Source organism: Alosa sapidissima, chromosome 2, assembly GCF_018492685.1.
Source record: "Alosa sapidissima isolate fAloSap1 chromosome 2, fAloSap1.pri, whole genome shotgun sequence".
Lineage (NCBI taxonomy): Eukaryota > Metazoa > Chordata > Actinopteri > Clupeiformes > Clupeidae > Alosa > Alosa sapidissima.
Window position 1 is genome coordinate 9026440 of NC_055958.1, and position 13289 is coordinate 9039728.

The following is a 13289-nucleotide window of genomic DNA, read 5'->3' on the forward strand; positions in this document are numbered from 1 at the left end:
GCTATGAGACATACGTTCACACTCGGTATCATGTTTCAATACACTTTAGGTCAATATCACACCGGAATTCTCCTTTAACATACTTACTGTAGGCCACGCAAATCACAGGCCTTTATTTTGGGCAAGCATGCATTCGAGGCAGGCCTTCTGTTGAAGAATTGTATATAAAGCCTGCGCTAACAGTAGCCTAATCCTCCTGCCCCCGATACCACAGCTGTGGATAGTGTGGAATGCAAGTAATAACACAATCCAATGTGTGTCTCAATTGTCCCCCGCTGACCACCTCACACATTTCTCTAGATTTTGCAACGACCTTACATGACACAATGCCATAAAATGCCAGTTTTTAGGACACATAATAATGTTTGTAATGATACCAGTTAGGCCTATGTTCAACAGTAACATAAGTGTAATGAGCTATTCATTGTCAAAGGTGCATGGTGAAGTGAAATTCTTACTTTGGAAAACAAACATGTGCCGATATCATTGGATAGGCCTACTTGTTTATTTTTTACGTAGCCTACAATGGCCAGTTCAGACAAAGCCGAAATTACTCATTTTGAAACATTTGTAAATCCCAGAGAGTAGGCTACCGCACCCCACAGTGATGGGCCTAGTGGTCTTACGCGTTCAGTGATGGGTATAAACAAGCTGAGAATTTAGCGGTGTCACGTCTGCCTGTCACAGATGTGGGGAGCTGAAGCTTGGGATACAGTTACTACAGTAACAGTATTTTATTTTACTTCTTATGGAATATATTTGTTTTTTTTTTTCACTTTTATAAAGGCTTTGTTTGAATGCTGTTGGAACAAATAGTAGTTGATTATAAAGGCAACTTTCTGTTGCAATATTCTGTGTGGTCTGGACTGCAGGTAACTTGTTAAGCCAGTGGTTCTCAAACTTTTTCTTTCATTCCCCACTTTGATCAAGGGGGCATTGACTGATGATGGTGGAGATAAAGTGTTATCCCGAGGCCTTTGCAAGTCAGCATCTCCGACGGTCTATGGTATACTGTATGAAATTATAATCCATCAATGCACACCAAAAAGACACAATTCTCCAAAACAAAACCTGATATAATCCTAATAAAAAATCCTAATATAATTAAGTAAAATGATGAAATGCGAAAAAAAATGGGTGACTCACCGGGTTAATTCTTCGTGAAGGTTGTTAGGCTCTGAGGAGTAGAACTTCACTCTCATGTGCAAACAGTAAGGTGGTCCAACTACGACAATGAATAACAGGCAAAGACTGGCAAACAGGCAAAGTTGCAACTACAGAGATATCACAGCCGTACAAAATATTATACCCACTTCGGGTGCGTTCAGACTTGGCTTCTTTTTCTGACAAGTTGTGCAGTCTTTTTTACTACATGGATTAACAAAATAACAGCCTGGTTGGATGTTAAACAGTATTTAAAACTGTAATTGCTTGAAAGAGCAGAAGAAATTCTACTTTTCTTAAAAAACTATTTAGATGTGCAGCAATATTGACATTTCAAAGGCTACTGTAATCTCGTTTGACGCATTCCATTTAAAGGTATTTCTCAACACTGCAATTGCAAGTTAAGCTGGCTCTGGCCACTTATTGCCTTATATCACACCTTCCCACTGGCAGTCCTCTTGTGCAATACTGCGCATGCTCTACCATATTTTGTCAGGGATACATTGCTGCCAAACTCACACCCATGGGCGACAAACTCTCATTCAAAGTTAACCTCCGTCAGGTTTCTCTAGACCAGGGGTCGACAATCCAACCCCCCCTCTCTCTATGGTATACTGTAACAATATATAGTACCACTGATTACTTATTGACATTAACCATTTTGATTTTCAGTAATACTAACCCACTCTACATCTCTCTTTCTTCCCCCTTACTGTACCTCACTTGTGAGTTATATCATCACCAGTCATCAACCATCTGTGTGTTGGCCCTCCTCTCACCCATCTCACCTGAAGTCCCATCCTCGACTGCCCTATTACTGTCCCCCTATCTGGATTACTGGCCCGTCTGCCGACCCACCACATGCCCACCACATGCGCCTTGACAACTCCCTTCCCCTGGACAATTCCAACGCTGGACTATTTGAACTTTGTCACTAAATCAGGATTAATGAATTATCATACCGGATACGTATTCATCCCACCTCTTGTAACTTTCAGCTCAAGTGCTTTTAACACCATGTCTTATTCTCTACACCTGACTATCATACAGTATGCATTGCTCATGTATACAGACCTTACCGTCCTGTACTGACACTAGGCAGATGGGTCAGGCCCTTGAGTCGTGGATCGGCTCGAGGTTTCTTCCTATATGTATCTCCAATTCTAGGGAGTTTTTCCTCGCCCCTGTTACCCATGGGCCTCTCTCTTTCTTATCTTTTCTTCCTTTTTTCTCTGATTGCCTACATTCTGTAAAGCGCCATGATACATGTGTAATGTTTTGGCGCTCTATAAGCACAATAAATTGAAATTAAAAAAAAATAAAATAAAAAGACATGTTTCAACTAGGCTAGGCTTGTCAAATAAAATGCATCCCATGGTACATCATGGCGCATCTTTACCAAACTTTGCGGAGGCTTGAGTGGTCTTTTACCGCGCTAACAATGGTTTCAAAAACGTTTGGGTCAAAAAATGGCTCTTTTGAAAGTAAAGGTTGCCAACCCCTAGTCGTGATGTTAAATACATGTAAAACACTATAAATGACTCCACTGATTTCTGCTATATTGCGCTGTGGGATGTGCAAATATTGGTACAAATTAGTGCCCTTAGTAGGGGGACAGTTGAAGTGTATAATACATTAGAATTGGCATCTGGAATGGAAATGGCAACATCTTTTAAATCTGCAGCATTTAATCATCAACATCACATACAGTGGTTACACGTTTAGTAAAAATACATTTTATCCAGTGAGTAAATGAAAATTTACTTACTTTTTACTTGTTTTTTAATGCCCTTTGTGACATCCAGCCAGTGCTGAAATGGGGGAAAATGCATTTACAAAAATGGAATGGATCCCAAAAATCTAGTTGGTATATATAGAAACACTTGCCTAGCGCTCTCTTGTAAGATCATTTTGACTTAATTTAATAAGTGTTTGACTCATTTTAAGGTGTCCTATCAAGACAAGTTTGCTTGTTTGTAAGACAAATTTGCTTAACGCACTGATAGCCAAATTTGCTTTCATAATATATTAGTTAAAATATTGGTTAATCAATTAGTTGTCAAATTTTGGTTATTGTTCTGTTGCGCTGGCCGAGTCACGTGTGTCCATTGCGCGAGAAAGAGAGAGGGAGCGAGAGAGAGTGGGGTAAGGAGAGGGGGTTTACTTCTATACTGTTTGGTAAAGTTGAACACATAGTCTACAATGACGATCTATTTTTGGACAACGTAGGCTACCGGAAAGTAAAGCGGGAGATGTGTGTTGCTTATGCGGCCGGGTAAGCTCCAAAGCACTGCGTGAAACACTAGAAAGGCTGTGTTGCGGTTCTGCCTTTTCACACTGCGACACTTTTCGTGGATAGGAGTATTGCGATTTCAGTTTCGAATCCCATATATTTACAGCCCTATCTCAAACTTAAATAGTTTCAGCTTAAGGCCATGTTTACATGTAGCAGGGTATACTGAAAAACTGATATTTTCCCCTCCTTCGTTTTTAAAAATAATTCCGTTCACACCAATGATAAAAACAGCTGGAGAAGGGTGTCCCGAACACGTTGAGCAAACAGGTGGCCAATCAGATATTTCAAATTAATGAGGGAACATCACCTCACAATGCAAAAAACACTGTTTACCTGCTAACGTGAAACCAGAGTTTTCTCAAATCTCAGCTTTGGCCGGAGTTTTCAGAAATAATCGTTTTCAGTGATAAAACCTCTGTTTTCGTGTAAATGAAAGGCCAAACTGCATGAAAATATATGCGTTTTTCCTACATGTTAACAGGGTCTTAGTACAGTGGGTCCCAGTTAAGTTTGGACGGGTTCCTTCATGAATCACGCACCCCATTTTCTCAGCAGAAATGGCACAAACTGCAGTTGACACAAACAACCACAAGGTGTCACTTGGGAGTTCTGCCACTACTATTTTTGATGCGACTTGACTTAACTGCTTCCATGACTCAGTGAGCCATTACCAAACATATGATAATACAATAGCGTGAGTTTATATATATTATACCCTATTTGTCACGGTTACTTATAGATTTGATAGTGTAACGATAAGCGCATGAGACTTTCAGCGGAGGCACGGGAACTTAAATTGATCACGGTAGTTTAAGCTTACACTTAAACAGACAAAACATTCTAATATGAAAATGTAGATGCAATTGTTGTAAAATGGTGCAGCTCCTTTAAGAATGCTCCAAAAAATATATCAAAGCACCTTTTGCATTTGAATGTAGCACAAATTTCTTTTTAAACAGCTGGACAAATGATTTAGCTAATTGATTATAGCCTGCACACCAGCAATTGTTGAACATTTACCTGTACAAGACAGTAGCCCAGCCTAACAAGCATGTTGCATGTCGTAGGCCTACTGTAGAAATTTCACTTAAATTGCAACCGCAACATGCATGCTTGCCGACGTTCAAACGAAACCAAATGAAAAAGATATCAAAGCAAGAGGGTTGAGTCTGAATGACACGGAGTTCAGACTCATATTGCTACTCATAACCATCTATAAAAAAAAAAGTGTTTTTTATTTTCTTTTTGAGCACGTGCGAATCCCAGGACATAACGCACTGGACCTTATAATAGTCTCGAGATATAATTCCAAAGGGGGCAGATATAGGGGCCTACTGCACTTAAAACCTAAAAAGATTTAACAAAGCTTCCCGAAATTTGAAATTGCGATAAGTGACTGGCATCGGGTGAAGCTTTTCGAAGTTGAACAGGCTATTAAAAACTATTTGCGCACCTCAATGTCACAGGAGAGACTGGGCTCTCCCTTCTATGAATTGAAAAAGACGTTATGCTACCTGCAAACTTTCATTGCTAAGTTTGCGGCAAAGCAAGACAATGTTTTTTCAGAGTCAGGATATGGCGAGTCAGTGTCATTTATTTGTCCAATGCCTACAGACCAGTTTCCATAGTGCACATCTTATCAACAGTTTGAATGTCGTGTGTGTTTCTGCTCATTGACAAATAGCGTTCAGCACAATGATTCATGCCCAATTAATTTCCCCTGTTAGGAGGAATAGTGTTCGCCTTTGTTACACTATTTGGTTTTGTGATGTAGCCTATGATAAACACCATACAGTATGGCCAAATATGTGACTTAGCTAATGTTATAGGCTATACAATTTCCCCTCTTAAAGACAAGCTGGTGTAGCTTTTTAGACTAGGCTACTAAAATGCACCGACGGTAGCCTTGGCTATGTGTAAAGTAAGCTATCGCATGATTTCATGCACGTAAGTTCATGCATCTGTCAAGTTCGCACAGGGCCTCGCACCATCTGTCAAGTTCGCACAGGGCCTCGCACCCCCTTGCGACGGCCCTGCAGCTCCTCCTAAGACAGCGAGGAAAAAGTTACAATACGCGATAAACCCGGGAAAAGTTGACAGGTTTGTTTCGGTCCCGGTGATTATTTGTTAAATTGTGCAAACGACAGCCTCATTTCAAGGAAGGTGTCGTAGCATGCAAGCTCCCAAATTGACCCAGTAGCCTACAGAAGGCCTCAATAAATTGTTGGGACTGGGGAGGGTCGTGCGTTTTTTCCTCAATCACTTTGGAGGGTCATAGAAAAATTTCTTGCTGGCGAGGGAGGGTCACGTCTTTTTTGACTAATGCTCCCAAAACTCCTCCGGTAGCCCCTTAAATAAATAATGAACAGTCCCTAATTGATTATAGCTGTAGGCCTACACCAGCAATTGTTGAACATTTACCTGTACAGGACATTGACAGTAGCCCAGCCTAACAAGCAGATGTTGCAAAAGACATCAAAAGCAATTAATCAGAAATAAATAATGTAATCTGCATCGCTTTATTTAACAAACTGCAAGCAACAAGGGGGTTGAGTTCGCTGTAAGCGAAGAGCAGAGCCTATCTGTTAAGGCACTTGATAGGCTATATGGTAACGAGCTGTGTGCGCCTGGAAAGACAATAGAAAATGCTTTCTGAATAGCACAGCGAAGACGGCTCTGGTCATCCCATACCCTCCCCCCACTTCCTGTAGCCTATCATTATGACTCGTTGCCGTTTTGGGACATTAAGCTCAGAGACGGTAGAATCTTTGTTAAGTTTTTTCACGTTAAGCCCCCCTCCCCCACCCCCTTCTTTCACAAGCAGTGGGGGAGCGCGGGGCACAAAGTAACACTTTTTGGTAGGCGAAGGAGGGTTCTCCGCACTTCTGTCGTTTGGCGACAATCCAGTGCAACCAGGCCAGGAAAGATATTTTAGAGAGGAGGAGAGACGCCGGTGCAGCTCAGATGTCTTCTTAATTTTCTTTATTCTTTAGTAAAAGGTGCAGAACATTATTAAACTTTGACTAACGTTTCGATGTGTCTATGTTTTTGACTAACGAACATCGAAACGTTAGTCAAAGTTTAATAATGTTCTGCACCTTTTACTAAAGAATAAAGAAAATTAAGAAGACATCTGAGCTGCACCGGTGTCTCTAACACTTTTTGGCTTTGACTAAATATTTCTAAAATCATTTGAGTTTCACTAGTCACATGTTTTAACAAGGAACACTTGTTATTGAACTAATAACAGACTTGTGTAGAAAATTGACTTTATTTTCCATACGGAGAAATAACATATGCAGAGTCTAACCAAGGTCAATCTTGCCAAAAAAGCCCTCAAACCTGGAAACACATGAGGCAAAAGTGCAAAACATCACAAAACTAACTAAACTAACACGCGCATATTTTTGTATTGCAATCATTGTAGCCCATAGTTGTAACAGCGCGTAACAGTCGTTTTACTCCCCGTATGCGCTCATTATAAAGAATGTTTAACGTGTCCCAAAAACAGCTATCAACTACATCACCAAACGTCTTATAAACAAGTATTGCCAGGAGCAACACCTTGCAAAAAATGATAACAATAGGCCTAGGCCTTTATATGGCTCTGCTCCTGCCTAGATTCGAACTCAGAACTGCCTAAAAGTTGCAGACCTGTTCTGAAAATACGCGCATTAACCCACTCGACCGTCAGACAACGCTATCTGCTTCGAGTAGGCCTATTGGGTAGGACTGTAGCCTACACTGGTTGCTGTGGCAGAGTCTTGAGTGACCGAATTCGTTTTCCTTTGTCATATGAATGCTGTCATTTTGTTAACATTACTGGTAAGGAGATGCTGTAGGCAAAGGCTATATTTAACCTCGTTAGTGTAGTAAAACAAATCAGAACTATTCACGAGGTTTCTGGGCAGCATATTTATGTTCTGTTAGCAAGCGAACTTCTCATGACTGCCGACAAAGTAGCCTACTGCCAGCTGACGAAGCTCTCATTTTAAAACATTACTGAGAGACAGGCACTGTACAATCAAGACATCTTGCCACTGAATGCAAAAATGTTTAACATTATGTACAAAGCTTATAGGCTACAGTGGACTAGCATGTTGCAGGGGCTGCTAAAAACACAGAGAAACGCACTGAAAACTCGGCCAATCACAGCCCTTGCTGTCGAATGCTCCGCCCGGTTCAACCGTGGAACGCCACAGCGGACTATGCTGCCCCCAAGCGGCTGTAGTTGTACTTACATTTCACCCAGCTGCGTGAATCACCTTGATGGTGAATGAAGTGTCAATTCTTAACTGGGACCCACTGTAACTCACCTATAACTGTAATCAATAACGATTATAGTGGTAAACTAGCTATACCACCTATAATGGTAAACTAAGCTACTCTATTTTAGGCAACTAAGGCATTTGAGGACATGACCTTGGGCTTTGAGAAACACTGATCAACATTTTCCACCATTGTTTTTTTATTTTATCAATCAAACAACTTATCAGTTATTCTGAGAATATGAAATTGATAATGACATTCTTACTTCTCTCAGACACTTGCTCAGTTTGAGCTGACATTTTTCAATTTTTGAAGATAGTAAAAAGAAAATGTGAAGGCATGGTGTTTAGCCATCTGTCAGTCAAATGTTCACTGCCATCAATGTTGGTCATAAATTCAACAATTTCTTGATCTTACCGCCACTTGTGCAGAATCCATGAAACGCAGCCCAAAGTAATCCTTTTCAACAATATCCAGATGATACATGATCTGGTCAAACAACTCCTCCCCTTTAGCTTTTTTCTACCAGGAAAAAAGAAAGAAACACAGTTTAAATAGAAGCGGTATTATTTACCCCCCAATCTGATTCTATGGATTTTATAATCAGAGGAGACTTGTCCATTAAGGAAATGGATGACCATCCTCTCTACACTTTCAAAGAGAAATTAAATTAATAAAATATACATACATTTAACTGCATCACATTTAACAACAACATAAAAATTGTAGCTCTGAATGCAATCGGTTGCCATAATAGGCTATCCTAAAATCCAGCGATAAAACAAAGCATGAACGTCTGTCTGGCCTATATGTATATCCTCTGATTGTAATGTTTACAGATATCTAGGCGATATTTGTAACATTTATTTTGTAATTGGCCTGTTATAAAATCATGTATTGAACAATTTAAACACATTGTGAACTCCAAAGTTGGAGTTTTCAACGGATTACTCTGGAATGGCTAACTGTACAGGGGAATGCTTTACACATTTGTGTTCGGTAAGGTCTGCTGTTTATTCTGATATATGGTTTGTCATGTGTTCGAGGGAAATTTCGCGAAGTATTCCACCAAGATGAATGGGTAGGGAGACGGGCGCAGAAAACATGATTAAATTAAAGTTACTTTTCTCGCGAGCCGTTTACCACAACAACTAACCACCAACATCATTTAAAAGCTGAGAAAAAGCTCTTTTGTGTGATACATGTGATGTATGTGATGAATAGGCTACTTCGCAAGTAGTTCAGCAAATTTGGGTGGGACAGAAATACCTTTTCAGAGCAAGCAGCTCTGGCCATATCGGCTCTGGCTCACATGATGTACATTGCTTTAAATGCATTATCGCTTCACTACCCAACACACAGTGCGTACAGGATTACGGCTGGCGGGGCCATTGACCAAGGCCACAGTAGCCTGTGAACCTCTGATTTTCGAAGGGGAATCACGGCCAACGCAGGGGGCAACTCTTCTCTTCAATTTCCCTTCCAAATTACTTTTTATTGTCTGAAGACATCGATCACAAGAATCTAACATTCTAAGCAACAGCAAAGCAACTTCACTTGCATTTGTAGGGTACTACAAATGCAAGCTAACCAAAGTGCAGTCAGTTCTCCCGCCATGGTTTTGGAAATCACACACCTGCTGCATCTGAAGGCCCACGCATAATAAGGCCTACGACTATCACTCTACACGCACCCTGTTGCACGTCACATTTTAATTTGCTAGCTGATCCTGCCTACTGGCTCCCCAAAATGCCGCATTATGTGAACAGATCAGCAGGCCGGCAAATTTTCACCTCGTTTTCAGACACACGTTGTGGCAAAAAGACCTCTCCTCTTCCCGCAAATTTAGCGTGATCTCTGTGTGAAAAGGCCTATTGTGTTACATGCTCCAAATGTAAAGCACTTTGAGCTGCATTCTGTGTATGAAAGGTGCTATACAAATTAGGGATGGCGAAATTTTTTTAAAAATCTTAACCGGCCACTAAGCCTCATTAACCGGTTAAAGTTGGTCACCGAAAATTCTATAACTGCCATTTATGATACCCGTGTCCTGTCGCGCGTCTTTCTCTGCCCGTGAAACAAGTTATCCCCCCCATTTTAGAATGGTTAGGCTCCCGGTTAGTTTGTGCCCTTTGTATTATACATTTTCCCCAATCATTGTCCACTACTTGTGGAGGAATAAGGGTTTTGTTTTGGGGAGAAAAATAATTGCTTTCCCTGCGCACCCACGCACAGTAACACATTACGCACAACGTCGACCTTCCATGCAACACGGCACCGAGCTCGGGCTATAAAAAGCTCACGTTACAAAGTCACAAACAGAGAACGCTACATTTGGTTGTGTTACAGGAAAGTATATTAACCAACGTCTTAATAAAAAAGCGTACCGATTGCCAAAAGCCTCTGTAGCGTGCTGCACAAAATCCTTTGCAATAAGTTCCTGTAGTCATGCCATTTAAGTACAGATGAATAATAAAAACACAACAAGTAGGCATATGCTAAGTTAGTCTTTCGTGTCTTCGTTTGCCATTACATTGTTACAATTATCATCATGCCATAGTCAGCCACTGTTTTCGGAATGGCTATGTAAGCTTTGCTGCGGCAGAGCCATGGCTCTGTGCTGTGGTTGCGCTTAATAAATTCCGCCGTGGGACGGCTCATGCTCACATTTATAATTTTTAGATATTGAGTGATATACACCATACAATACAACAACAACACGTGTGTGTGCAGTGTAATAACAGACGCTGGCTTGCATTCGGGAGCTTTAAAAATAGTGTTTTTTTTTGTTTGTTTTTTAACCGGCGGCAGAAAATTTTAACCGGTCAGCGTTGATTCGGTCAACCACCGGTTAAACGGCTACCGGTTAACATCCCTAATACAAATATTTTTTACAACAATTTTAAAACCTATTAACAAAGCTGCTGAGACCAATTTTTAGGAAGGAAAAACTCCTAAGATGGAGGAGTTTCTATGGTTAAGCTCATTTCTCATGCACGAGTTTACTTACAGTGACCACGGTGATTGGCTAATGAGTGACAGGTCTGTGCTAGTGAGAAGGCATGCACTATATGAGTACCGAGAAGGACAAACGATAAATACCGTATTGCTCCGAATATAAGACAAGGGTTTTTTTTTCAAAATATGTCTGATAAAGTGGGATCGTCTTATATTCGCGGCCTAGGAAAAAAAGGACGAGATGGCGCCGTATCGATAATTTGTAACGAGCAGCCATCAAACTTCTCAACAGTGTCACGAGCCTGAATGATGGAGGGACCAAGAGATCATCTCCAACAAACTGGTTCAAAAGTAGGTCAAGTTAACCAACAATTGAGAAAGAGCTTTGATGGCAATTTAAATATCATATGATTAACGCAATGGCGAGCCCAGAAAGGCCGTCTTAAAAATGTAAACAGTCATAATCAAAATCCATGGTCCTAAAAGTGGCCACTTCCAACAGATTGATAGGAGAGTGTGAATATGTGACTGAAAAACACAATAACGCAATGCTCATTAGCCTTTCGAACATTAGTCAAACAGCTGAAGGCGAAGATCGCAGGAAATGTCATGTTAAATGTTAAATACATCTGAACGCTAGGTGGCAATGTTGTATTACATTTCACTAAATACGGTGGAATTAGTGTGAGCTTCACAAGTAAGGAAGGTGCAAATATTATGTAATTTATCATGGGAAATTATTGGAAATGTTATTTCTTGTTTATTCTAATTGCAAACCACATCCATTCGTAATCACACGTACACTTTTAATACCGGGAAGACTCATTTAGTTTATTTGATGTTGCCTAGCAACGCTGGGAACAGCCTTCAGAGCAAAGATTCTAGAACAGAGCTTCAGAGAGACACGTTTTGAGTTTGTGGCCAAGTACCTAAAATATTGGTTTCCATGTGTATGTGCTGGATGGTGTGCGTCCTTTATGAAAGTAAGTGTTTTATAGAGTTACAGACATAATGAGTCATGTTGTAGTGGGGTCAAAGACAAAACTGGGTTTTCAAGCCTCCAAAAAATAAAAGTATTCAAGAACTCAGAACTTTTTGTTCTTTCTGGACATTATAGTGTATATTATGTAATTCAAATATTTTCGGAACAAAAAATAGTAGAAAACATAAATTTTTATGCGTCATTCAGTGTAATACATTTTAAAATACAAAAAAATCTTGGCAGGCATAAGAATATTTAGAGGTGTTTGATTTATTAAAGCACTATAAGGACTGCATTGCCATTCCAAAATACTAATTAGTTGTAATTTGAAACCTCTACATTCTGCAAATATTATTTCCACCACCAGGTTTTACCCATTTGTCAGGAATAAGTTTTTGCACCAAAGTGAATTCTGTTTAAAAAACAATATTATTTAGTTTAATTGCATATTTTGAATATATGTGGTAATAAACAAAAGTTATTATTTGCATTTTATTTATTTTTTAGATAAATATATGCATTACACTGAATGACCAAGTTATTACTCTGAATGACGTCTTATCAAAAAGGTATAATGCAATGCCACTATAAGCACAACTATTGTTGTATTGTTGTAATATCATTAGACTTAACTAGACACAATCCTAAGTAAATGATGCAGCAGAAGATATTGTCAAAGAATAATCATTTTTATTGAACATTTAAAACTTAACAAATAAAGGATCATTTAAAATGAGATGAACATCAAATAAACATTCTTTAATTATTCCAAAAACTTCTCCCAGTCTCCATGGCTAAGCTTGGACTGCCTCATTGTAAGGGGCTCTGGCTCAGACACAACAGCCTTGATGTCCTCTTTGAAATAGAACACTTTGTCTGCTATGTCTGACCAGACAAATGCATTTTTACCAGCAGCAGTGGTGCATGCAGTTGACTTCTACCTCCCCTGCAACTATCTGCTAGCCTGAAGGACCAGGCCCAATCTGAAAGATTAAGGGTCTGGCCACGAATAGCGTAATGGCCCAACTCGAGGGGCGGCACCAAGCACGCATTTGAAAATCTCACTGCACGCAATTGGATAACACTATACGATCAATGTTAACTGACTGATTCCGGACTTCGACCGCAATTGGATAGCACTATGTCCGTCATCTGTTTAGCTCGCCTCTGGCCCGCCTATATCAGATACACAGATATGATTGGTCCCCCGCGATGCAAGGGGCAAAAGTTACGTGCATCATTACTCGTTGCCAGAGTCTCTCGCTGAGCAAATGTAGAGGTCCTCTGGCTTCTGTATGTCGCCTCCATTCTTCACATTGCTTGGAAGGCATCTAGAAAAATCAATAAAAAGTTATTTTAAAGTTTAAAAACATTTAATTATTAATCATTTTAAACACATTGATTATTAAAATGTAAATTACAGATACTATTAGGGTAATATGTTGCATTAACCTAATCATAAAATGTGCATTATAATAATAATAATAGCAATAATAATGATAATCATATATTTTATTACAAATATGATTATTAATGCATTACTACTGTATTAATACATTATTATTACTGTCTCACTACATTATTATTACTCATTATATTAATGCCACTGCTTTACACTGA

At 39.7% G+C, this 13289-nt stretch overlaps 1 protein-coding gene across 2 annotated transcripts in view; it reads right to left on the bottom strand.

The window, feature by feature from the left end:
* Nucleotides 1-13289, bottom strand: part of epb41l5 (erythrocyte membrane protein band 4.1 like 5) — a 293140-nt gene that overhangs the window by 251279 nt on the left and 28572 nt on the right. For both annotated transcript variants that reach the window (XM_042066156.1, XM_042066163.1), the window contains 3 exons: nucleotides 8147-8251; nucleotides 2933-2975; nucleotides 1147-1225 (listed from right to left, as the gene is read on the bottom strand). In XM_042066156.1, the coding sequence (XP_041922090.1) occupies nucleotides 1147-1225; nucleotides 2933-2975; nucleotides 8147-8251 (227 nt within the window). The remainder of the gene's footprint in view (nucleotides 1-1146; nucleotides 1226-2932; nucleotides 2976-8146; nucleotides 8252-13289) is intronic.